At 60.7% G+C, this 25,856-nt stretch overlaps 1 protein-coding gene across 12 annotated transcripts in view; it reads right to left on the reverse strand.

The window, feature by feature from the left end:
• IKZF4 (IKAROS family zinc finger 4) overlaps positions 1-25,856 on the reverse strand; it is a 26,609-nt gene continuing 753 nt past the window's right edge. The window contains exons 1-10 of one of the 12 annotated variants that reach the window (XM_054051616.1): positions 23,397-23,619; positions 22,406-22,742; positions 20,368-20,422; positions 16,777-16,908; positions 15,117-15,221; positions 10,007-10,267; positions 9,238-9,405; positions 3,798-3,947; positions 2,695-2,826; positions 1-2,468 (exon numbers count right to left, since the gene is read on the reverse strand). In XM_054051616.1, the coding sequence (XP_053907591.1) occupies positions 1,744-2,468; positions 2,695-2,826; positions 3,798-3,947; positions 9,238-9,405; positions 10,007-10,267; positions 15,117-15,221; positions 16,777-16,908; positions 20,368-20,407 (1,713 nt within the window). In that variant the 5' untranslated portion in view covers positions 20,408-20,422; positions 22,406-22,742; positions 23,397-23,619 and the 3' untranslated portion in view covers positions 1-1,743. Of the gene's footprint in view, positions 2,469-2,694; positions 2,827-3,797; positions 3,948-9,237; positions 9,406-10,006; positions 10,268-10,351; positions 10,531-15,116; positions 15,222-16,776; positions 19,614-20,367; positions 20,423-22,405; positions 23,204-23,396; positions 23,620-24,687; positions 24,828-25,856 lie in introns of those variants that run through there. The other 11 variants (XM_054051614.1, XM_054051619.1, XM_054051615.1 and 8 more) reach the window with 11 other exon arrangements.

Genomic DNA, 25,856 nt, shown 5'->3' on the forward strand with positions numbered 1-25,856 from the left:
ACAAAGAGGAGGGGGGGGTGTCCAAAAGCGAGTGGAACCTCACGAAAAAGGGGGAAAAACAAAGACGACAGCAAAGCCATGAACGCTCTACAACTGAAAACTCGTTCGGGAGGGCGACGGGGTCGGGGTATTGCACATCCTCGTTTGTTCAGACATCTGATTAAAAAATAGAGATATTTACAGGGAAAAGCGACCGGGAGGGTTACAAAATTTCTACATTTTCGGTTTAGACTCTTTGACAGCAAAAAAAGAAAAAGAGACGGAAAAGGAAAAAAAAAAAACAAACCCAAACCCCAGAGCGGTGAGAAAGGGGCAAAGCCTCCATCGCAGCTCGGGAGGAAAGAATCAAAACCCTTTTTAGGGTTTTTTTTTTGTCGTGCTCGGGGTTCAGGTTGTCCCGCCGGGAAGGGGGGAGCTGAGCCCCGGCTGCGCCGTCCGCTCGCCCCACGCCGGCGGTGGGAAAGCGGGAGACGAGGGAATGAAACTGGTTGGTAAGGAAGGGCAGGGCGTTGGGGCAGCGGAGCGGCCGCCGCTGAGGTGTTGCGTTTGTGTCCGTAGAAAAAGGATCAACCTTTGGTTTGGACCTCAGGAGCGCCCGGGGCGGCTGAGGGGTGGGTTATGCAGCCTGGCTGGGAAGTGGGGTCCCGGGGGGGGGGGTCCCCGCTGCCTCGGGAGCCACCGAGCGGCCAACGGTTTGGCCACAACAGCCCCCCCCCGGCTCACACTTCATTTTTGGTTCTAGCGGCCGTGCCTCGGCCCCGTAAATCCCTTCTGGCGTGGAAACCATCCTGGGGGATCCCCAACTCCGGACTCGTCTGGAAGTCTCGCTCCGGAAAACCGGCTGGCAATCGGCCCCTGCGAGCCCAGCAGGAGCGACGGCAAAGCTCCGGTCCCGTGCGAGCAAGAGAGAAACCACACTGGACCATGGGGAGACCGTGCCGATCACCGGGAACGCCGGCGGGAGCAACCGGGGGGTCCGGGCTGGGGGTCTGGTGGAGCAGCAGCGCGGGCTGGAGGTACTGGCCTGTGCCAAGGAGGAGGAGACGCCGTCGCCCGGCCGCTCGCCACGGCCCTGGCTCGCGGTTCCTTCATTTAAGCCGGATGTCGCGGCCCCCGTTGCCCCCGGGGGCTCCGGACACGGCGGGAGAAGGGGATTCCTGCTTTACGCTCCGTGATTTGAACTCCTTAAAGCTCGGGGGGAAGGGGGTCACGGCCAACGGAGCGAGGAATCCCGTGGGATTATAGCACCGAATGTGAGGTTCGAGTCGGCCGCGAGCGCCAACGGCGACGCCGGGCTCGCACCAAGGAAAGGGCTCGGAGCTCAGAGGAGTCTCAGAAATTCAAGTGAGACTTTTGAGGGAAGGGGGGGGGTAAAAATAAAGAGATTTATAAAAAGAGCAACTAAAAAGCTCAATAAATAACGGAGGGAGGTGAGAGGAGGGGGGGGAAAAGCACAAAAAAGTCTGTTAATACTTAAATAACTCCGTTTATAAAAAGGCAAATCGTTAAGAGCTCCCCTCGCCGGGGCCAGTTTGTGGTTTTTTGTTGTTTTTTTTTTTGTTTTTTTGGTTTTTTTTTAGTTATTGATTTTTTTTTTTTAAATATTTTTGTAGCCAAAGTCAGTGCAAAGGAGTAGAAAAGAAAAACCAACAGTTCCGCGCCCGGAGGGTTGGAGGGGCCGAGCCAGAGCCAGAGGAGGAGCGGAGCGGGACAGGGAGGAGGAGGGAAAAGGGGTTTTTTTTTTTAGCCGACTTTATGCTCGCCCCGCACTATGTGGGAGGAGAACTCGTACCGGTCCTGGCTGTGGTGGCCACAGATGTTGCATTCGAAAGGGTCTCTGAAGCCGTGGCAGCCCATGTGGATGGTGAACATGACGTGGTCCAGGAAAAGGATGCGGCAGTGCTCGCACTTGAAGGCCCTGATCTGCTCCCCGTCCTCGTTCAGCACCCGCAGGGCTTCTTTGGCGGCGCTGGGGGTGGAACGGGCGGCCGGGGGCCCCTCCGGCACCTTGGGGTCCTCTTTGGCGTAGGCTGGGCTCTGGCGGCTGCTGGCGCAGTTCCCCGTCGGCAGCTGCGAGCTCCGCTCTTCGTGGTTGCTCTCCGTGTCCGTCGAGTCCTGGCAGCCGTTGGTGGGCGAGGCGCCTTGTTCCCGGCCCCGGAATACTACTGGCACCCCGTCCGGCACATCCTCGTGCCCCTCGGCAGCTTCCCGGCTCGCCGGCATCTCCAGCCGGCCCGGCAGAGGTTGGATCTGGGTGTAGACGGAGCTGATGACGGGGGTGACCTCCGAGATGCAGTTTGTGGGGGGCAGCCGGAGGGGGCGGAGGTGCTCCCCCCCCATCATGGAGAGGGAGCTGCCGTAGGAGGGGTCCAGGGGGTGGTGGGCCGACACCATCTCCACGTCCTTCTCGAAGCCGGAGTTCACGTCGAAGGGGAGGTCGGAGAGGGTGAATCGCATCTGCTTCTCCCCTGCCAGGAAGGAAAGCGAAGTCGGAACGGGCACGCTTGGCTTTGGGGCACATTTCTGCCCCTCTCCGACGTCCTCTCCCTCCCCAGACCCACTGCGTCCCGGGATCGCGGGGACGGAAGGTGCCGTAGGAACACGCCTGAGGATGGAGTCCCGGCTCCAGCGAGCAGGGCCTGCCCCGCTCCCTCCTCTCTCGTTTGCCCGGGAAGCGACGCAGGGATCCCTTACCCACGAATTTCTGAGGTGTCGATCGCTTCCGTTTGGTGAGGCTGTTGGCCAACCGGTCGATAAACGTCGGCCGATCGGACGAGGGGTGAAGCAGGGAGTCCGGCACCATCTCCAGGTCTCGCATCTCGTCACCTGTTGAGAGAAGGGAAAAGCGGGTCAGCTGGCAACCGCGGGATGGGGCGAGCGGGACGGGCACGCTGCGCCCCAGGCCGGAGGCTCCACAGCTCCAGGCACGCCGCTCCTGCCCTCTGCCAGCTGGGATGGACCTACGGAAAGGCTGCCGGGCTGCCCGCTCCAGAGCTTACCCCGTCGGTGCCTCGGTCGCAGGGGAGCGCCGGCAGCCGGGTCGCCTCCCTCCTTCATCGAGCTGCGCCCGCTCCTGCCGCTTTGGGGGAGAGGAGCCGGCTTCAAGGGATGGAAGAGCCCTCGCTTCCCTTGCCAGCTCTCAACCCCATCCGGGACAGACCTGCGCCGCGGTGCCGCTGGCGAGGGCGGCTCTGCCATTCCCGTGCCACGCCGGTTACAGATCATCCGGTTAAAGCGCGTGGGCAGCCGTAACCGGTGAAGATCGCTGTAAGCACCGGCGGCTCTGGAGGGACCAAGTCCGGCTCCAAGAAGGCTCTGATTTTGGCTCCAAAGCCGAGGGCTCTGTCAGAAGCTGCTCCGACGCCACGCGGTGCCCGGCTCGGCCGCCCGCCCGCCCGCAGGGTAAATCCGCTGCACCGCGTCGTCGTCGCTGTGTTCCGTTACTTGTGGAAAACGCCCTCGGAAGTTCTCACACCACAACTACGGGACAAGGGCGTGTTGCCACTCAAGGGGCACATTCGGAATCTGGCTGGCGGCGAAGGGAGGAATGAAGGGGTAACACTTGGCATTTATTGGCGTTGGCGGCACGAACCACAGCACCTTCCATGCCAAGATCAGGGCGCTCCGGAGCTCCGGCTACTCGTGGCAGCACCCCTTTTTCTAACAGAAAGGACATCCCCAAAGTTGAACCCCAGACACGGGGCTGGAAAATGTCCCTGCGGCCTCTCTCCCACCCTGCTGTGCCCCCGACCACATTCCTGGAGCCGGTGGTGCTCCGGTCGCTCCTCGGCACTGACCTTGCTGGCCGGGCAGTGGCTGCGGCTCCGTGCTGAGGCTCTGCAGGTAACTGTGACAGCGCTCCTTGTGCTCCTCCAGCGTGCTCTGCTGCTTGTAGCTCCGGCCGCAGTAGTTGCACTTGTAGGGTTTGCCGACCGTGGGGGAGGAGACTGCAAAACACAGAAACCAGGGCTTGGCCGTAAGAGCAGACGAAGCCCGCGCTGAGGAAAAGGCCGGATGGGCACCGATGGCAGAGAAAAGCGGTGGGAATGGGTCGGTGGGGAGCGTCACGGCGGGGCAGCCGCCCTCGCTGCCAGCCAGTGCAGGCAGGGCTCCTTCGGCACATCCCGGTTCCCAGAACCAGGAGTGAGAGCCGTGGCCGGTGATGCTCAGCCGCTGCCCGGCGATGCTCAGCCGCTGCCCCAGCCTTCCCGAGCACTGCCGGCCCCACGCTGGTGCCCCGGCAGCTCCCAGAGCCGCAGGGAACGGCTGGATGCTCCTGGAGCTCTGAAAACAAATCCTCACTTGGCCAAACGCTGAAAGCAAACTGTCCCAGACCCGGTGTCACCTCTGCTCCCAAGCCACCACCGACCTCCAGAGAAACCCTCCTGCAGGAAGCCCCGATGGCAAAGCCAGGATTTAAGGAGGGCAGCGGCAAAACTTAATCGTTCAAACTATCCCAAGCGTTTCTTCCCCCTCCGTTCCCCACAAAGTGCTCGGCGCCCGGGGGCTGCGCAGAGCGAGTGCCCCCTCTGCTTCAGCCCGATCTGCCATCAGATGAAGAATAAACTCCAGTTTATTCTCCTCCCTCCCAGTTTTCTCAACTGCTGACTGAAAATCACCAAAGCCACCCGAGGGCGGTGTTCGGCCTTGGCTGGACGGCAACTGCTGGACAAAGCAGAGCGGCCGCCGCGTGACATGGAGCTGGTGATGCTCCTCATGGTGAGCTGTGCATGGCAGGTGCTCACCTGTGCACATCAGGACCTCATCCGTGCACACCAGGACTTCATCTGTGAGCCAGAACCTCATCTGTGCACACCAGAACCTCGTCTGTGTGCCAGGACCCAATCCGTGCACACCAGGATTTCATCTGTGTGTGCCAGGACCTCATCCGTGCATGCCAGAACCTCATCCATACACACCAGGACCTCATCCGTGCACACCAGGCCCTCATCTGTGTGTGCCAGGACCTCATCCATGCACACCAGGACCTCATCCATGTACTCCAGGACTTCGTCTGTGTGCCAGGACCTCATCCGTGCACACCAGAACCTCATCCATACACACCAGACCCTCATCTGTGTGTGCCAGGACCTCATCCATACACACCAGGACCTCATCCATACATGCCAGAACCTCATCCATGCACACTAGGACCTCGTCTGTGTGCCAGGACCCCATCTGTGCACACCAGGACCTCATCTGTGCACACCAGGACCTCATCCATGTACACCAGGACCTCGTCTGTGTGCCAGGACCCCATCTGTGCACACCAGGACCTCATCTGTGCACACCAGGACCTCATCCGTGCACACCAGGACCTCGTCTGTGTGCCAGGACCTCATCCATGTACACCAGGACCTCATCCGTGCACACCAGGACCTCATCCACCTGGCAGAGAGTGGAAAGCCCTTCCCACTCCAGAGGGGCGATGGTATCTGAACACCACGATACCTTCCATCACACCACGAGGCTGCTGCCCGCGCCGGGGATGGGGAGACACAAACGTGGGATGGTTGCTAATTAGGAATAATTACAGCAGACAAGCCAAGGTCCTTCAGGCACGGGGAAAGGGGCTCTGGCACCGGCGCAGGGCTCGGGGAGGAGCGTGCCACCTCTGCCACCCGCCTGGACTGAGCTCACACTGTTCCCGTCAGCTTTTTGGGGCAGTTTGGGGGATTTTGCAGTTTGCGGTTTAACCTTTAACTGCTTTGCAAAAACACACTTTCAGGCTGTAGGTGAATTCGTGTTTGCTCCCCGCTCCGGCGTCGTCACCTGGATTTGCATGAAATGTTTTTGCACTGGGGTGAGAAAGCGGGACCGGATCCTGCCCCATCGGCACCGCGGCGGGCAGTGAGGAGACTGGCTGTGTCCACACAAACCCACTGGAGCAGCTCAGCCAAGGCACAGGCAGATCCGGGAGCTGCCGTGGATTTCACTGCCAAAGCCCCAGGTTGGAAATCCATCGGCTTTTCGAGTCTGAGGGGCAGAATCCTCTCCCTCCCTGCTGGTTCCGCTGCTTTGGACGCAGCCCAGGACATGGTTGGTTGCTGGCTCAGGCTGAACTTCTCATCCCCCAGCACCCCAAGCCCTGCTCCTTAGGGTTGCTTCCAATCCATCCTCCACCCTTCCTTGATTTCCGCTGGGATTGCCCTGATTCAGGAGCAAAAACTTGCATTTGGCCGTGTCGAACTTCATGGAGTTCGCAGAGTCCCACCTCTCCAGCTTGGGCAGGTGCTTCTGGATCCATCCCTTCCCTGTGGATGGTACACCTCCTCTCTGGATCCATCTCCTCCCTCTGGACCCATCCCTTTTCTCTGGATCCATCCCTGCCCTCCGGATCCATCCCTTTCCCCTAGATGGCATCCCTTCCCTCCGGATCCATCCCTGCCCTCCGGCGTGTTGCTGGCACCACACTCCATCCCACTGCCCATGTCTCTACCAAAGCTGTTCTTTATTCCTCTCCGAGAACGTCACCCTTTACCCCAACACACACTCATCTCTCAGGCGGACTCGATCTCCACCTCCTAACGCCAGCGAGGGGCAAACCAACGCCTCTTTAGACTCCACGAAGCTCTTGCCCAGCACGATTCCCAAACCGTGAGCACGGGGACGCTCTCTCCTCGCCGCCGGAGCAAAGTTTCTGCTGCCCAAGCACAACAAACAAAGGTTTCCTCCAAGAGGAGCCTCAGGCTCACCGATTTACGGGGCTGCGAGGACCAAAAGGGAGAGTGGTCCTGGGGGAGCGGCGCTTGTCCCTGCCGCCCCGGGTGTGGGCTGCAGCCTCTGATCTATTCTGAGCGGCGCAGCCTGTTTGATCTGGGTTTGAATCCCTCACTTTTTTGGACAGCGTGTCTTCCGAGATGAAAGCCCCGCGTCCCTCGTGGGGACAGCATGAAACACGCGTCTCTAGTTAAGGCGGAGGGAGGGAGAGCCGGGCTCCGCTGCCTTCCACCCGGCACGGCAGCCGCTAGACTTTCGCCTGTGAAATTCACATTAAACGAAGGTTTTCCGAGTAATTAGCTCCCAGAAAGGCTAATTTGCGTTTGATATGTTGCGAGGCTAGTCCCATTTCTGGGTCTCTTGGTTGAAGGACTCCGGGCGACCCTTTCCATGCCAGGCAGCGGGGAGATGCTCAGGAGGTGATCGGGATGCTCAGCGAAGGCAATCGTGGAGGACAGGCAGAGCCTCAGGTGGGATCTTGGCCCACAGCATTGAGGGGTCCAGAAACGGTCCCACATCCTCAGGTCTTCAGGGGCTACTGAAGCGCTTTAATGGAGAGAAAACTCCCTCGGAGCCGGGGTCTGCGTGTCCACCAGGGTTCGGCCACGTAACACCCCAAAACCCCCACCCCAACAGAGGGGACAGGGAGGGTTTAAACAGAGCGAAGAATGGAAACTTTCCTACTGGGATTCTCCGCTCCTGAAGGTTCTTTCCCAAAATCCAGGAGCTGCTCTGCTCCAGAGCACCCGTCCCGGCCAAAATCCTGTCCCCTGAGGTCCTTGTCCGCAGTGCCCAGGGCAGAGCCGCTGACCAGGCGAGCTCGCGGTGGTGGATGCCAAAGCCCAAGATGTTGCGTGGCTCAATGCCAGCCGAGCTGCTGCCACTCGGAGTGGCCGGAGGCAGAGGAGAGGGAGACGGATGATGCTGATCGCTCCAGACTGAAGAATTTGTCGGGAGAGCTGAAGGCCTCGAGGTGAGCGGCTGTGGCTCAGCTGGTCGGAGCAGCCGCTGCGGTGATCCAGAGCCGGGCTGTTCCTGGAGCCCGGCGCTCCGCACCCTCCAAGCTGGGCGGGAGGAGACGAAGATGCTCTTTGCTCTCCAGAGTTAATGACACAAGGGATTCTACCCCAATTGCTGCCTTCCTGGGGGTTTTATCCCCTTAGAGATAAGGAAAGAATGCGGAGAAAGGATTTCCTTGGCATCTCACCCCATTAACTGGCAAAGCCCGAGGCTGCTGACCTCACCTCACCTCACCTCCTCCCTAAACAGACTCTTTCCCAACCACCTCAGTGCTGGAAACACCTCCAGTGCTGTGTCCTGGCCAGGCTGGAAAACCAGACCAGAGACCAAAACCATTTCACACCAAGGAGCAGCTTTGTCCCGTGGCAGTGGGGACATCCAGAGATAAAACACAAGGGATGGGAAGCTCCCACAGCCCCCAAAATTTCCTCCTTCACAGACGCTAGGCAAGAGCCAACAGCCCCGATCCGGGCTTGGCACCATGCTCCGGCGGCTGAAGCCCTGCATTCCCCTCCGGCAGCTCCCAGAAGGGCTCAGGTGCCGGGGGGAGCCGACAAACTCCCAAAAGAAACAGCAGAGTGGGAAGATTCACCTACAGCGAGACGGGAGCTGAACCCTAGAACATCCCCCCCTCCTGCTGGGAAAGGCACAAGGGAGGAACCTAAAGGGAATTGGGGGTCCTGGTTCGGGCTGCAAGGAGGTGACAAGGTCCTGGGCTCCGCTGGGAGGAGAACAGACTCTTTGGGGAGCGGTTTCTTGCCCCAAGGAAGCACACAGCACCCATTTCCACGCGGCACTCAAAGCCTGGAGCAGAGCTCGCAGGTGTTGAGAGCGAACGCTCAGCGCCCCAGCCCACAGAACCGCTGCAGACCAGGGGAAAGCCAGCGTCACTCCCACCCCTGGCCCCCAGCAGCCGTGACATCACGGAACCGGAGGGTGGAAACCACAGCTCAAATGTCACATTTGAAAAGGACAATGTCAAAACAAGAGACAAACGAAACCCGCGGCGCTCGCTCGCTGGGGCCGGGCGCGCCCAGGGTGGGACCCTTCTCGGCTCAATAAAAATCTATTAAACATTTATCTTTATGCAAGAGAGAGATGGCAAAACCCTGGGGAGAACCAGCACGCAGTGGCACAGAGCCCGCAGGTTCCTGCACCGTTAACCAGACCCTGACACAGCCCCCTCGGCACACGCTTGGCCCTCGGCACACATTCAGCCATCGGCAGCGTGGTTTGGCGGCTCAACCCTCGGCACACGCTCAGCTCTCGGCAGGGCGGCTCAGTCCCCGGCAGGACGGCTCGTAACGCGGCACACACTCAGACCCCAGCAGGACAGCTCGGCTCCACACCGCAGGAGCAGATCCAAGAGCCGGTTTGGCTGCTGTCGGTTCGGTGCTCAAGGCTGGCGCTTTCTGAGCCAGGTTCACTCCCTTGGTTTTGTCCCATCCCCACCCGTTCCCCGCGTGCCGCCTCCTCCCTACCGTCCAGAGCACCCACCGGAGTGTGTCCGCAGGTGGCCGGTGAGCGCGTCCCTCCTGCGGCAGGCGTAGTTGCAGAAGGGACACTTAAAGGGCTTCTCGCCGGAGTGAAGCTTGATGTGGCGCAGGAGGTTTCCCTTCTGGGTGAAGGAAGCTCCGCACTGGTTGCAGTGGAAAGGCCTTTCTCCTGCAAAACCGGAGCGGTGAGTGAAACTCCTGGTGCAAAGCATTTTGGAAGCCTGCAGAGGAGCAGCAAGATCCCAGGACACCAGGAGCACTCGTGGGTTTGGCAGCGCTGGGCATGTTTGAGAGGGAAAACTCAAGGTTAACCCTCAAACGCTGTCCTCCGGATGCGCCTCCAGCCTGGGAAGCTACAGAACTGCCGCTGGAGCTTGGATGTGACCAGGAAAAAACACCTAAACCCACTTTTCCAGACCTTTCATAGAATCGTAAGAAGGTTTGAGTTGGAAGGGACTTAAAAGATCAACTAGTTCCAACCCCGCTGCCACGGGCAGGGACACCCCACTAGAGCAGGGCTGCCCAAAGCCCATCCAACCTGCCTTTCAACAGGAAAAAGCCTGGAAGCAGCGAGGGGGCAGCCACAGCTTCCCTGGGCGACCTGCTCCAGTCCTCACCACCCGCTTCTGGCCACCATCTCCAATGTCAGCACCTCCCTCGGAGTATCCACCTCCCACGGCATCCGTGCCCACTTGCTACCAGAAATTGGCTTCCCCGGAGCCCATCCCACCCTGCCCAGCAGCGGCGCCGCCTGCGGGGCCACCACTCACCGGTGTGGCTGCGTTTGTGCACCATCAGCACGTTGGGGCCGATGCAAACCATCCCGCAGATATCGCACTTGAGTTTGCCGTTGGGCAGGCGAATGCCGCCGGGCGAGTGCGGCTCCTGGCCCGTCCCGTCACAGTAGCCCAGGGGCTCCGAGAGCGAGTCCTCCACAATGACGCTATCCTCCTTCTCCAGCATCCGCTCGTCCTGCGACAGCAGCCGGCTGCCCTCCTCATCGCTGTACATCTCCACTTTGATGGAGTTCGCTGCGAGGAGGCAGAAAAGATGAGACACAGTCAACAGAGAGACAACGGGCGGGTTGAAGGGAGCCCAGCTTTGGCAGGACTTACTCCTGAAAGGAAAACCGGGATGCGTTAAGTGATGTGTTTGTGACAAACGTGCATCCTCTCGCTCTGCTGAGTGCTCGGGAAGCGACACCGAGCAGGGATCATGCGAGGTCACGGGCTGGACGGCCGGTTTGCACACCCTGAAGGTTGCCGCTGCACATCTCGCCTGGCAAGGAGACCAGCTGAAGGGAAAAACATTCAGTTCCCTGGATTCAAGAAGCACAGGGGGACAAAAAAAACCCCCACTCGTGCTTTCAAAGTGCTGCAGAGGAAGCAAAGACACGGAATTTTGACTCAAAATCAGTGAAGGCTGAGAAGCTGCTGGCACAAGAGCCTAACGGATTCTCAGCAAAGCCTGGCTCACCAGAGAAGCTGCTGCTTCCCTGCATGTTTCCATCTTTGCCACAAGAGCCAGGATCCTCCCCAGAGGCCAGAAAACGCAACCAAAGGGGCCAGTGGTGCCCAGGAACCCGCAGCTGCCCCACGCTCCCTGCGGGCAGCTCTGCCTCGGCTCCTTCCCTCGGCTGCAGGAATCACAGCGGATTTCGGGAGGGAAGGAACACGCACACACCCGCTGGGTAGCATCTGGATGGTAAAAAACCCAAGAAAGCCTGTGTGGAACCAGGGAAGGGGATGTGAGCGGTGACAGGGACCAGGGAAAAGTCTGGAGCAAAGGTCTCTGATCCAGGGAAGAGCAGAACGAGGGCAGGAGCTGCAGGAACGGCGCTGCCGGAGCCCCCGAAGCTGGATGATGGGGGACGTGGGTAGGTTCGCTGCAGCAAAGCCCCCAAGTTTCCCTCCCTGCTGCTACCTTTCCTTCCTCCTGCGGCATGAGGAGCGGAGCCTGGCGAGGGGATGCGCCAGCCCTGACCTACATTCCCGGCTGCTCTAATGATCTGTGGAATGCCACAAATCAAACACTCCCGGAGACGAAGGGCGACCGCTCCGCTCCCTTCGCTGCCAGCGAGCTGCAGCCCTGCGGGACCAGGAGAGGAAGGACCGGGAGAGGAAGGATGGGGGAAACTTCTCCCTCTCCTCCCTCTGGTACCTCCTGAGGTACTTGTCCACCTGGATCCTGCACAATTCCTTGCTCAGCCGAGGTCTGAGCCCTCGTCCCACCTCGTGATGCCAGCGGTACCCTGTGCTCGAGGGAGAGCTGCCGCTGGGACACCCTCAGCCAAGTCGCCTCTTTGGAGAGCAAGTCTTTAAATGATCAGGCTGAAAAGTTTCCTCCCACTTTAAGGCATCGCCAGCAGCCGAGAGGGAGAGGGAATTCCCTGGGGAGGCTCCCCGGTGCTCTCGGCATCGGCACAGCCGCTCCTCAGCTGGTTGCACCCACTACCTGCTCCCGTAGCGCTGGTCCTGGCAGGATGGAGAGCGATGCCGATGGAGTCGAATCCAGGTCCCCCCGTACGGCCGTGCTCCGGGCTCAAACCAAATATTTACAGAATCCCTTTCAATATTGGATTCTTATTTCTTCCATTTAAAGCAGGAGGCTCTTCCCAATCCCTTAAGAGGAGAACTGTGGGGGCTGGAGGCAACTGAACTTTCTGTACACAAAGGAGGCTCCGTTGCTGCCCGGAGGGTGGGAGATTGCGGAGTCCAAGCTGGAGACGGGCGTGAGAACGGAGCAGGCTGAGCGCGGCCACACGGAGTCCCAGCAGCTCCCAGATCCGGGGCTGATGCGGCCCCTGGGGCTCGTGCAGCTCTTTGTGAGCGGCGCTGGGAACGCCGGCAGGCACGGCGCACCAGTCCGGGGATTCGGGAGAGCCGTGGTAATGTCCCGGGTGCCAAACCATGTGGAGGACACAACCTTTAGAGCCTCAGGGTTCGGAACAAACTCTTACATCGGCTGAGGTGGGGGTGATCCTTCCTGGTGGGCTTTGGGTCGCTTACCGGGCAAGGAGGATGCGTGAACACCGGAGAGCGGAGAGGGCAGCAGCAGGACAGTCCCAGTCCGGGGGAGACTCACGCTTTCCGCTGCCCTAGGAAGGGCCACGCGCTCGGACAGGAGCGTTCCTGTCCCCTGCCGCCTCCGGCAGGGCAGGCAGGAGGCTCTGGCTCTTCCCCAGAGCTGGGTACAGCTTTGGAGTGGGGATTAACGAGGAGCAGCAGCATGGAAGTGATTCAGCCGAGACTGCATGAGGTTTATTGCCGGGTGAAGAGCCCAGGAATTCTGGCTCCCGCTCCCCTCTTTCCCTTCCTGGATCCTGGCGGCAGACAATGCCGCGGCCCAGGGAGGCTCCGGGCAACGTGAGCTGTGCCTACACCCGGCCCTGGCACTCACAGGCACTTTCATTCCGGCTGCCGAGCCACCGGCTGCCGGCCGGGAGGAGGCTTCACCGCTGGAGCATTCCTGGGGGGAGCAGGACTGGATTTCTGTGCTGGCCGGTGCCACGCACTGCCCTGGGAGCGTCCAGGAGCTCCGGCGCGGACAGACGCCTCTGTGCACAAACACGAAGTGAAAAGCACTCTCTGGGTGGAAGGAGCTGCCGGGATGAGTTGACGTTCGCTACGCTCTGATTTTCTGGTCGGGGCTTTTTTTCTCTTCTCCCATTCCCCTCGGGACTTGTTTTTTTTCCTGGGCTTAGAAGGGAGCCAACTATTGTTCCGTGATTCTCCTTTCAGACCCGACGCGGAGCCCGGCCGCGCCAGAGAAGCCGCTGCTGGCGGAGCAGGTTATGTAATTTTCTCGCTCCTCTGGGGCACGACGCTCGCTGGATGAACCAGCTGGGAAGTCAGCTCGGATCAGAGGCAATGCCATCACCGGTGTCCTGCGTTAAAGGGAAAGGGATCGTTATTGTCCCCTCGGTCGCTCCATGCGCTCTGTTCCTTTTGCTTCTCCTCAAGCAAAAAGGCTGCGTTACCTCTTGGAAGGGTCCTGGGTGAAAAAGCCGAGGTTGTGTTTCTTCCCAGAGCTCCTAAGGGTCTTCAGAGGGCAAACGTGAAATAAATCATAGAATCATGCAATACTGGAGTGGTTTGGCTTGGAAGGAACCTCAAAGCCCATCTGGATCAGTCGGTGGAGCCCCATCCAACCTGGCCTGGAACCCCTCCAGGGATGGGGCAGCCCCCACTGCTCTGGGCACCCTGGGCCAGGGCCTCCCCACCCTCACAGGAGAACATTTCTGCCTAAAATCTCATCTCAATCTCCCCTCTTTCAGCTCAAAACCATTCCCCCTCATCCTGTCCCCGCACTCCCTGATCCAGAGCCCCTCCGTAGCTTTCCTGGAGCCCCTTTCAGCACTGGAAGCTGCTCTAAGGTCTCCTTGGAGCCTTCTCTTCTCCAGGCTGAACAAGCCCAGCCTGTCCTCACACAGGAGGTGCTCCAACCCTCGGATCATCTCCATAGCCTTCTCTGGACCCACTCCAACAGTTCCATGTCCTTCCTGTGCTGAGCAAGGAATAAAAGGGAAAAACAGCAGCGGAGTGAATTCCCAACACTGCCTCTTCCGGCAACTTCATAGTCCAGGTTTGTTTTATCCTGGTTCAGGCAGAGCAGCCCCCAATACACCAGGACGTCCCGAGAGTTGCCCCATTCTCCTGACTGCTGGAAGCCGAGGGAGGTGAGTTATGAGGTGGTTTCTCCACTATGGAAAACGACTAGGTGACTGCACGCTTGAAACTGGGAAGCAGGGAAGATCCGAGCAGTGCTGGACCCTCTGGTGTTGTCTGAGTGGATCCGGTACAGACGGCCCAGCTGCCAACTCTTGAATAGCGAAAAGAGCTCACAGTGGGACTGGATGACTTCTGTTGTCTCAGGGCTCCTTCTTCTCCTGCTTCAAAATGACTCGGTGGGGCGTTTGGCCCACGGAAGCCTCGAGAAGGCCACGATGTCAGCACCGTTTCTGGTTTAAGCCTGTGCCGGCCACAGTGCGCTCATCCATGGCAACGCATTCCTCAACGCATGCGGAAACATCGTCCTCCTCATCGCTCGCTGCAGTGACAGCGGACGGCACACCAGGACGAGGGACGAGCAGCTCAGGAATAGGACCCATTTTACTGGAAAAGGTTCTTAAATAGGATCCCAAAAAGCAGAGAATTCCATGAATAGGCAGGGAAGGAGGTGGAAAGTTTCACACTGTGGGCAGGAGGTTCCCTATACTGATCCCGTTTCTCGATGCCTGAATGGAACAGCCGAGGTGGGTGAGGGCTGAGGGCTGGTGGTGTGTTCCACCACTCTGGGGCACTCCCGGTGCATCCGGATGTTTCCAGGGGCTCTCGAAACCCGCCACAGCCCCACAGGTAACTCCAAGAGCCCCACAAGTAACTGCAATGGCCCCACACACAGGGAGGCAGAGCTCTGCTGCCACCGGAGTTGCTGCGCCGGCTGTGGGCTCCAACCACCCCGGCCACCACGCGAGAGGAAGCTGCTTGGCTGCTCATTTCCCACACAGCCATCTAGGAGGAGATCAGAAATAACTCATCCCAAAGCATCTGACGGCTCCATGGCCCCTCCATGCTGGGATCATTAATGGCCTGGAACACGCGGCTGCTTGGAAGTCAAGGTGAAATTCAGAGCCACAAGGAAAAACCCCGAGTCCTCAGCATCACCACAGCTGACTCGGAAAACTCTGGGCTCGGAAACAGCCCAAGATGAGGAACCAGGCAGGTTTTATCCTCTGGAGTTGGGAAACAAAGAGTCGGACTCGGAAGGAAAGCTGCCACAGCGGGAAGGCAGAGCTGCTGCTGTGCCCGAGAGGCTGTGGGTGTGGGGACAAGGCGGGCGGACCTCGGCGCGGCGTTCCGCGTGGAGCCGGGTACTCACCGCTGAGAGAGCGGCTCGGGGAGGAGTGCTGGCTGTTGGGAGTGCTCACCGTGGGTCCCACGATCGCCGAGCTGAACTCCTTCTCCAGAGAGGAATCCCCACTGCCTTTGGGAGCAGGAAAACACACGTGAGTGATGCCCGAAGCACAGCCTGGCTGCTCCAACAGGCTTCACCCATCCAGGCCCCCTTTCCCAGCGCCTCCGCTTCGGAGAGCGGCTCCCGGAGGGCTCTCTGGGGGCTGAGGATGCAGCTTTCACCCCAGCAGCCACCAGAGCTCGGTGCCTTCTGGACCGCAGTCCCCCCTCCTCCGATGCCACCGCCCCACCGTGGCATCGTGCTGATGGCAGTAGCAAACTCTGCTCTGGCTGACGGCTCGCAGAGAAGCTGCAGGAGGGGAGAGGAGCCGCTGTGCCACAGCGGCCGGCACTGCGGCACAAGGTGCAGCCAGCAGAGAGCCAGGATACCCCGACCCTCGCCCCGGGCTGCCAGGCTGGCGTCGGGCTCTGCAGGCAAGCAGGATGCAGGTACTGCGGTCCCCGTGTCTGCTGGAGTGACCATTCCCAGGCGGATGCTCACACCCCTGGGAAGCTGAGCCCGTTCCGAAGGGACCTGTGCGGTCCCTGGGAATAGGTCCTTGCCCATTCACCTGGCTGCCACCAGATCCCTGCCAGCCCCAGCGTTTGCACCAGGATGGACTCAGTTTTTGCCCTTTGGGGCCAGCGGGTTTCTGTTCCGGTGAGACAGAAAAGCCCCACTTCCCTGCCTGCCCTCCCCTCCACACACCCAGAGCAGCTGCCGGCGGCGGCGATGCTGCGTGGACGGCGGAGTTCCATGATGGAAAGTGCAGGAGCTCCGTGAGCACCTTCCACACAGCTGGGAATGTTATTTTCAAACACATGCGTCTGGAGAAACTCTCCTCGCGGCGCTCCCTTCATCCCATCGTCCGATGGCTACTGGGACGCTGAGCTCATCGGCCTCGCCGGGCACGGGAAGCGTTTGCGGAAGCTGCGCTTGGTGAAGCAGCATTTCCGAAGCGCTGCTTGGCTGGGAACCACCAGCACCCTCGTCCTCCCCACGGCAGCACAGGAAAGGGCTTTGCTTTCCTTGTGGGACCACTGGGCCCTTCCCTCTGCCCTCCCCGAGCTTTGGCTGGGCTGCGAAGCGCCTGCCGAGGGGTTTGAGTCGGGCGAAGCCGCTGTGCGCTCTCAGCCGCAGCAGGAGATGTTAACGAGAGGCTGAGCAACGAGCCCGCGGGAAAGCACCCCGGTGCCCAAGGAGCCGTCCCTGTGCCGGCCCAGTTATCCCACGGGCTGGGGGCACATCCTGAGGCCAGGAAGCACTCGGCTGCTGCATGGAGTGAGACCCACCAAAATACCTCACATGCAGAATCTCCAGCCCACCTTGCCCACGCTCGCCTCTGCGAGCATCCTGGGGGCCAGGCCTTTCCTTCCCTCTCCTTCGCTTCCTTCCCTCTTCTCCCTACCAGCAGAGGGGATTTTCCCCCTGCGGATCGGCTCCCACTGCCCAGCGCAACCCCTGCGCCCCGGCTACTCCGCGCACAGCGAGCGAGTCGAGATGGCATCGAGTTATTTCGGGATCCTTCCCCCCCCACCACCACCACCACCACTCCGCCGCTCCCGTTTCCCTCGCATTATTCTACCTTGCTGGAGATACCCTGGAGTGTTATCACAGCCAACTCCTTGGAAACAGCGCTGGAGCCCCGGCTGCGCGTGCATGTCTGCGTCGCTGGCAGGGCGCACGCAGCCACTCACCTTCCAGGAAGAGCAGATTCCTGGAAGCGAGGGAAACGACCGTCATTTTACAGTCAAGTGGCAGGGCGAGCGGGAACCAGGGCTGCACCGCTCCCCGGAGCGCGGACACGCGGCCGTGGCCTTCGGAGAGCTTGGAGCAGTACGGAGCCGGCGGGGGATGATGCTCTGGGGAGAGAGTGGGCAGGGATGGGAGCAGGGATGGGAGCAGGGATGCTGCAGGGTCTCTGCTCCGCCCTCGCAACGCAGCTGCTGCCCACGGGCTCCACAACCAGGCACGGGACACGGAGTATTGGGGGGGGGATTCCGATGACTGGAGGGAGAACGGCATTGGCATCATCAACATCAGCTGATTGGGGTTCCGAGCCTCCTGCATCCATATGGGATGGGGACACCAAAGCCCTCGTCCTCAGCTCCAGAACCAGAGAAGAAATGTCTCCTGTTAAACTCCCGCAGCTTCCCAGTGCATCCAGAGTCAGCTCCCGGCACAGCCCGGCAGCTCTGGAGCAGACGCTCAGCCCCGAGTGGCACCTCCCGTTTTCCCAACACGGCGTACACTGGCATATCCGTACCAAAGAGCCGGAGCCCACGGCCTCACGCCGGAGCTGCAGGGCACCGTAAGGAAGCGTTTCCAGGTGAGCTCACCTCAAGACGCTGTTCCTACCCTTAAAAGTCCCCTGGGTCCCAGTTAACCCCGAAGGTGGGATCAGGGCTCACTACCAGAGCATCCAGGGAATGCTGACAGCGGGAAGATCCTGCTGCCAGTCTCCGATGCGTCGAAGAAAGATTAAAAACCCCAAACTAATTTACACTTTAAGGAGAAAACCCCTCGGATTCTCCGCACTCCCTTCAAGTCTAAAGGCAGGGCACGGCATCCTGTTTCCAACTCACAGCTCAGCTCCTCCTCTGGATCCCACAAGATCCTTCTAATCCCAACCCATCCCCAGCCTCCTGCCTGGAAGCCCCAAAGGACAACAGAGCCAATCCTGGTGTGAGGCCGGTGCAAACCTTCGTCGTGCCGAGTGCCTCTGCTACCCGAGAGGGATCAGCATCGAACCCACGTGGAACCGCACGGACTCAGCCAGGATCCCCGCTCTGGAAAGCCTCCCAGACACGGGGCCGGGGTTTTTACCTCCGTGCAGCAGCGGGGCCGACACTGGAACCCCAAGAGCAGCTCCCGCGATGGCTCGGAGCCCCGGGAAGGCAGGCAGGCAGCTGAAGCACGATCCCACCCCTGGGAGCAGCCAGCGCCAAAGCGTCGACAGCCCGTCCGCAATCTCCCTCCCCAATAATTTCTCAGCCTGGAGAGTTCAGGAAATACTGGGTCACGTTGTTTGCTCTAAAAAAACAAGTGGAAACCTGTACGTCGCACAAGAGATGGTTCGTCTGTCTGCAGCCCAGTTATCCAAGAAGCTCAGTGGTTAATCCTGCTCCCAGGCACCCAGATAAAAGAGGGGGGAAAGAATCATAGAATAGTTTGGGTTGGAAGGGACCTTAAAGATCATCCAATTCCAACATCCCACCAGATCAGGCTGCCCAAGGCCCATCCAACCTGGCCTGGAACGCCTCCAGGTATGGGGCAGCCACAGCTTCCCTGGGCAACCTGGGCCAGGGCCTCCCCACCCTCATGGGGAAGAAGTTCTTCCTCATGTCCAGTCTAACTCTGCCCCTCTCCAGTTCATCCCCGTTCCCCCTCGTCCCATCCCCACAGCCTTTATGAACAGCCCCTCTCCAGCTTTCCCGGAGCCCCTTCAGGTACTGGAAGGTCGCTATGAGATCTCCTCGGAGCCTTCTCTTCTCCAGGCTGAACAACCCCAACTCTCTCAGCCTGTCCTTGCACAGGAGGTTCTCCAACCCTTGCAGCATCCTTGGAGCCTCCTCTGGACCCATTCCAGCAGCTCCATCTCCTTCTTATGTTGAGGATTCCAGAACTGGACCCAATCCTCCAGATAAGGTCTCCCAGAGAGGAACAGAATCCCCTCCCTCCCTGCTGGCCGCGCTGCTTTGGATGCACCTGGGCTGTCGCAGGCAGCAGGGGCAGCTGAGAACACCCCCAGCCTTCTGGCAGCCTCTGACATGGACAGGCAGCACGAGGCCGGCCTCCGAGGGCGCTCGGCATCCCAAGGAGAGGATTGGAGTGCAGGGAGAGCAGGATCCCGCGGTGAGGGCAGGAGAACAGGTTGCTGATCCAGCCCAGACCAAGTCAGACGCGGCTCCGCGGGGCAGAAAGCCAAGTGAGGCTGAGGAAGCCCTGGCACAGCGCGATCCACCAGCTCCAGGGAAGTGTTTTGTTATTCAGTGGAGCCATCCTGGCAACCCAACCCAAGCGACAAACTGCAGCGAGCACCTCAAGGGGAGCCAAGCACCTAATTCCGAGCAGGGATCCTCCGAAAGCAGAGGAAATCCTCACAGGAGCAGCAGCACACAGAAACTCCGAGGAGGAGCCGCGTTGGATGGGTGGGCTGTAACAGGATTTCTGTAACATGGATTTCTGCCTGAGCAGCTCTGGCCACTCTCCAACTCCTGGTCACCGCAGCCGCTCCTCGGAGCCGCTGGGATCCTCTTCACCTCCTAACGGGCTTCAATCCATGCCCTGCGACCCCACTGAGCCACTCATCCCGGCTCCCAGCCCCACAGCTCACCGGGCTCGCCAAGAGACGAGGGAACCTCCTCTACCTTTGCTGCTTCTAAATCTGCACACGGTCCGGCTCCGATCCCCCTCTTCACCCTGAGCAAGGACGGACAAACAGAGGCGGTTTCACTGCAACCCCCACTCCTCCGGAGCCAAACCCAAATCTCACTGATGGCCCTTTTCTCCTGCTGCGCCCACAGAAACCAAACCCTGCGGTGCCTGTGGGGTCCTCTCTGGAGGCAGCACCAGGGCTGCAACCCTAGAACAGCAGCTTTGGTCCCCGCATCGGTCACGGAGCGCTCCGGCAGCTTCTAGCGCCCAGATCCAGGTGAGCCCCGCGCCGCCTGCCCCTCACCCCACGGATCTTTCATGGCTGTGAGTCTGGAACTCAGCCTGGGTTTGAGCTTAACACACGGGGACAAATAACGCCGGGATCACTGCTTCCTGAACCCCCGGCTTCACCAGCACGGCCCGGAGCCCTAAGGAACAGCCAGCCTCCTCGAGGCTCTTCCGGCACAAGGACGGAGTAGACACCACCGGAATTGCCACGGACCACCAGCACGCCGCAGCCGCGGGCATCCCAACCCCAGCGGCAGTTTCGCCGGCTCAGCCACGGCACTGGTGGGTTTGAGCTGGCTGCTGATCACACCAAGGGCTCGAAGGCTTCTCTGCTACTTTGGGAAAAGTGCCGATTCTGAATGCTGCTCCTCAATGCTCCATTCCTGATGGCAACAGCAGCACCGCCCCGGGCAGCAGAGCTGGCTCAGGGCAGCACAGAGCAAGCACGCGACCGAGCGCCTCGGAACATTCCCAACCCAACAGAGCTGGCAAAAAACGAGACCAGACATACCGGATATGTAAGATCGGCCATTGCAGTCTTCTATGTCCATCTTTAAGGTGCTTTGCTGGAAGAGAAAGAAGACTTTGGTCAAAGTCGGCCTCTGGAAGGTGCTCAGCCTCCACTGATCCAATGAAACCACCCAGCAGCTTCTCGGAGCAGTTCCTAACCCTGTATTCCTTTAACGACGATGCTTCACAGCCCTGGGCTTCATAGCTCCAGCACTGCCTTTCCCACCCACCCCAGAGGATCACATAAATCCCCCATCCCAGCGGCGCTTCCCAGGCTCTCTGCCCAGAGAGGGAATGCCAAAGCCAGCAGTGAGCGGGGGTCCCAGTAGCAAATCTGTCACAAACGTAGTGATAAATAGGGAGGGTTTTGTCCCTCCACATGCAGACCCTGCAGAGGAACCGGCGTGAGCTCTGAATGCCAAACCTGGGACACTCGGAGCAGGTAGAGACGGGAGAAGTGCAGCCACCAGCTCCTCTGGGGCAAAGACGGAATGTCAGTGCGCCAGACAGCTCCGGGCTGTGCCAGCAATTCGCTTCTCCTGGAAGCGACGGCAGGGGCGAGGTGAAGCCTCGAGTACGGGCTAAGCACAACCAGAGTGCTCGGTGTCATTTCATCAACGGGAAGAGCTGAGGTTTGGGGCAGCGATGCTACGCCGATGCCCTGTGTTCCGCCAGCCCCATGCAGCCCTGCTCACCACCACACCGAAAGCAAAGGGAAACCTGCTGTCCTCTGCTAACAAACATTTTATACATCCAAATGGGGTTTATTTGGCAGTTATATTGGCTGTTTAGAACACAGAAGGGTTGTGAGCAGGAGCTCTGCTGCTCAGAGCCGGCTCTAAGGGCAATCGGCAGCGCGGTGTTTGCTGCAAAGAGTGACGAAAAGAGCTCTGATTTGTGAGGATGAACCGTCCCTCGTGAAGGAAACAGGATCCGTGGGGTGTGTGCAAGCAGGGGCATTCCCAGGAACCCGGGAACCTTCTTCCACATAGAAATGATCCAGTTGTTCCTTTTGGAAATGGATTTTTCCCTGTGCCAGCCCTGCTCTGGGCAACACACACTCCCAACAGCACGGACAGGGATGTTCGGCTGGGCTTAGCTCCCCCTCAGCCTGGCTACCGGCTTGGTGTTAACGGAGAAGGAACGCGCCCGGACTCAGGGAGCCACGCTGGTGGGGTCTCTGCTCTGCCCAGAGAGCACAACACGCAAACCCAAATTGGCAAACACAGCCCCTTCTCCCCTTCCTCTGCAGAAACCCTCGGAATTTAAATAAGACCCTGTGCCGAGCGGCTCTCGGGCGGCACCGCGGGTGAGGATGCGGCACGGAGAGCTGCCGGCATCGCCCCGTCCCACTCCGGGCTCAGAGCCGAGGCCAGGGATAAGCAGAGCCCGGCGTCCTCCCCAAACCACAGGGAGAAGCGAGGGCAAGGCATTAATTGTCCTCCAAGTAATCAGCTAATGATCAGCCAAACACAATCAGCCAAGGAGCCCGTACTGTAGCTCCCACGCTCTCATTACCACTAACGGGATGATGTGGGATAAGAGATGGACTCCTTACTGCTCCAGATTTTGGAAGGGGACCCAGAAACCGCTCCTGGGAGCAGTTCGGGAGCCCTGTGTGGCAGTGGTTTTTTCCCCCCTGCCTCGAAAGCAGGAATTGTAATTTAAAAGCCGAGCTGGGTCGCCGGGACCTGTGGCTCCACAGCAGCGTAGCCCGGAATGAACCTTGCCTGGGAAGCAGCTCCGCATGTCGGCGTTCCCAGAGTCCTTCCTACAAAAAGGCTGCGTAGCCGGGTGGCAAAACCCTGTGTCCCGGCCTGGGTGAGGAGACATTCCTGGGAGAAAGCAGCTGCTGCTAGGGATGCAGCGTCTGCTCATCCCTGCTCGGTGCCGGCACCACCAGGAGCGACGGCAGCCGCTTCCAAGCTCCCCTACAGCCGAGGAAGGGAACACCTCAGCAGTCACCCCAGCCCAGAGCACGGTGCTCATCCCCACTCTGGAGCAGGATCCGAGGCAGACAGCGCGGTGAGGACTCATACCAGGACAAACCTCTACACGCAGGACCCTCTGGCACAGCTCCAGAGCTTTCTTCCCAGCTTTCAGGTGTGATCAGCTTGGGAATCGGGAAACGAAGCCACTCTAATTAGAGCGCAGGCCTCTGGCGCGGCTCAGCGCTCTCCTCCCTCCGAAACCAGGGCTTTTCCCCAAGTGGCTGCTCTCAAGGAAAAACGTCCTCTGTATTAGCCCAGTTTGGAGCCCTCCCTCTCCACACGGCGCCGTTGGGGTTTGTCCTCTGCACGGATAACGGCTCCGGAGAGCGGCCAGGCCCCCGGAGAGGCACCAGATCCCTGTTCCATCTGGGAAGGCACAAACACCCTAGAGAGGGAAAAACCTCTCAGATCTCACAACTCTGCTCCACGAGCCCTCCGATGCCGGACTCCCGTCGATCATTATTTCCCAATCCTCCAAGCTCTACATTCCTTAAGGAAGGCAGCGCATTCCCTTTCCCATTCCCTTCTCCTGGTGCTTCTGGTTACACCTCAAGCACTGCAGAACAATTCCCAGCGCCACAACGCTTCTCGAGACACGGTGGCAGCCAGAGAGGACACCTCGGGTCGACGCCGCCGCGGCACCCGCCCGAGCGCTTCTGAGATTTAGGAATTTTAAGGTGATCCCATCAGCCCCCTCTGAGCACAGACACCACATCTCAAACGCGATCCCAGAATTTGGGGACTCCAAGGAAGTTTGAAGACATGACAAAGCGAGGATGCCTTCCATCGCACCACTGTGCCACCCTGACCCCGCGCTGTGCCCGGGCATCACCGCGACCGAGAGCCGCGACACTGGGCCTGACGGCAGGAAGAGCTGCCAGAAGAGCACCGGGAAGGAGGGAGGAAGGAGGGAGGAAGGAGGGAGGAAGGAGGGAGGAAGGAGGGAGGAAGGAGGGAGGAAGGAGGGAGGAAGGAGGGAGGAAGGAGGGAGGAAGGAGGGAGGAAGGAGGGAGGAAGGAGGGAGGAAGGAGATTCCTACTTCAGTGCTGTCTGGGACAGACAGACATGGAACACAGGACAGAGACACAGCCCTTCGGCAGCGAAGCAGTCCTGGATTATCAGTGCTGTCATCCCCAACCCGACCTCGCTAACAACAACCGTGAGAGTTTTAACAGGAGCCGATCCCCTGAAAGCAGAGGAAAACGGATCCGCTGCTGGATGCTCCACATCCGCTGCCCTCTGCCAGCCCCCGCGGTTCCCTCGGGAGCTGCTGGGCCAACAGAACCCACGCTCCGGGACCTGCTGGCTCCAGCTCCTCCGATCACCAACACCTCCGCGAGGCCCCGGCGCTGGCTCACGGAGGCTGCTCAAGTTTCCCCGAGTCCTTGGAAGCAAAAGCCAAGACGAGGCCAAACCCCGTTATCCTCCGGCTGCCATTCCACAGGACAGGGCTCACCCTTCCCCACGGCGGCTCCCGTGGGGCAGACACCGAACGCTCCCCGTTTTGCCTGTGCCGGGAAGGGATCTGAGAGTTTCTCCTGACCAAACCACCCCAGCCCCACGGATGCAGCCACACCAGGCACGGAGCACGGCACACGGACGTGGCTTGATTGAGGCACCGGCACCCCGGGAACACCCGGATCCCGCAGGATGGGGAGGTGATCCCCCCCAAACCCAGAGCTGAGCCCCAGCACAAGCAGAGAGCGAGGCAGCAGCCGGGGCTCAGGAGCTTCCCGGACCCTGCCAGCACCTCGGGGGCCCCTTCAGGAACCGCCGCGGCCGGGCAGCAGCCCGAGGTTCCGTTAGGGACTGGTAACTGACGCTCTCTTGATTCTCCCTGCCCTCGGCTCAAACAGCACCCCAAAACCAGCTGCCCCCCCCACCCCAACAGCCCCCTCCGGGCTGCTCACACTTTGAACCTCCCCAAAACCACCCCCCAAAAGCAGCTGCCCTCCACCACAGCCCATCCTGCTCACCCCCTATGCCCGCCCCCCAAACCAGCTACCCCCCCGCCCCCGGCGACGCCCCCCCAAACATCCCCCCCCCCAAAAGCAGCTCCCTCCCCACCCCAAGAGCCCCCCCAAACCAGCTGCCCCGCTAACAACCCCTCCCCACCCTCCTCACCTCCTCAAAACAGTTACCCTCAATAGCCCCCCCGCCACGCCACATCCCAGCAGCCCCTCCCTCCCCTCATTCACCCCCAAAACCAGCTGCCCCCCTCACCCCCGCGCCCCCCACCGCTGACAGCCCCCCCATCCCGCTCCCTCCTCCCCAAACCGGCCTCCCCCTCTTCCCCGGCAGCCTCCCGCCCCGGCAGCCCCCTCCCTCACCGGCGGGGCGCGGGGAGGCCCCCCCGGGGGGGGCTCAGGGCCGCGGCCCCCGCTCCATCGGCGGCTTCACCTGCGGAGCCCGGGCCCCCCCGCCCCGAGCCACTTCCGGCCCAGCCAGGCCGCGCGGCCGAGCGCCGGCGCATCGACCCGCCGGGAGGGCGGGGGGGAGGAGGGAGGGCTCAGCCGAGCGCCGAGCCCTCGACCCGCCGCGGTGCGGGGGGGGGTGGGGGCACAGCCGAGAGCATCGAGCAGCCTCCCAGGTCGGGCAGCAGAGCGCTGAGGCCATCGATGGATAGTGGGAGCGGGGGGGGGTGCGAGGGGATGCTAATCGATAGCCGATAACGGGTAACCGACAGCCGGTAATGGACACGGCGGGGCCGCGGTGCACCCAGAGGCACCGGGACTCCCCGAGGCAACCCGTGAGTGGCTCCAAGGGACCGGGACGAGGTTCCCCAGGGGGTGTAGGGAGGATAATGCGGCCGCCACCATGGGGTTCAGGGGGATTTGGTGTCCCCATGGGGCTGGAGGGGGGATAATGGGGTCCCCACCATGGGGTTCGGGGGGGAAGGGGGGTGTCTGCAGGCCCAGGAGCTCTGGGGGAGGGGGGATCCCATAGGGAGGGTCTGGGGTCTCAGGGGGTTGTAGGGGCACAGCCTGAATGCCATAGGGACGGGGGTTCCATAGGGATCAGAGGATTCTATAGGGTCAGAGGGGTCCTTGGGGAGAAGGGGTGCCCTAGAGATAAGGGGGGGGTCCCATAGGGATGGGGTTATATGGGGTCAGGGGGGTCCTGTGAGGTTGTGGGTCCCCGAGGAACAGGATTCCCCTGCGGGCGGGGGCTGCGTCGGGTTAAGGAGGTCCCATAGGGTCAAAAAGGTCCCTTGGGGTCCCGGAGGGGAGGGGGGTACCAGAGGGGAGGGGGGTACCAGGGGGTCCCAGAGTAGGGGTCAGGGGGTCCCATGGGGTCAGGGGAGTCCCAGAGTCAGAGGTGTCCCGGGGGGGGGTCCCAGAGTCAGGGGGTCTCATGGGGTCAGGGGGGTCCCAGGCTCAGGGGGATCCTGGGGGGGGGGGGGGTCCTAGAGTCAGGGGGTCCCATTGGGTCAGGGGGGTCCCAGAGTCAGGGGTTCCCAGAGTCAGGGGGTCCCATTGGGTCAGGGGGTCCCAGAGTC

This window comes from Cuculus canorus, chromosome 29 (assembly GCF_017976375.1).
Source record: "Cuculus canorus isolate bCucCan1 chromosome 29, bCucCan1.pri, whole genome shotgun sequence".
In the NCBI taxonomy this organism is placed as follows: domain Eukaryota; kingdom Metazoa; phylum Chordata; class Aves; order Cuculiformes; family Cuculidae; genus Cuculus; species Cuculus canorus.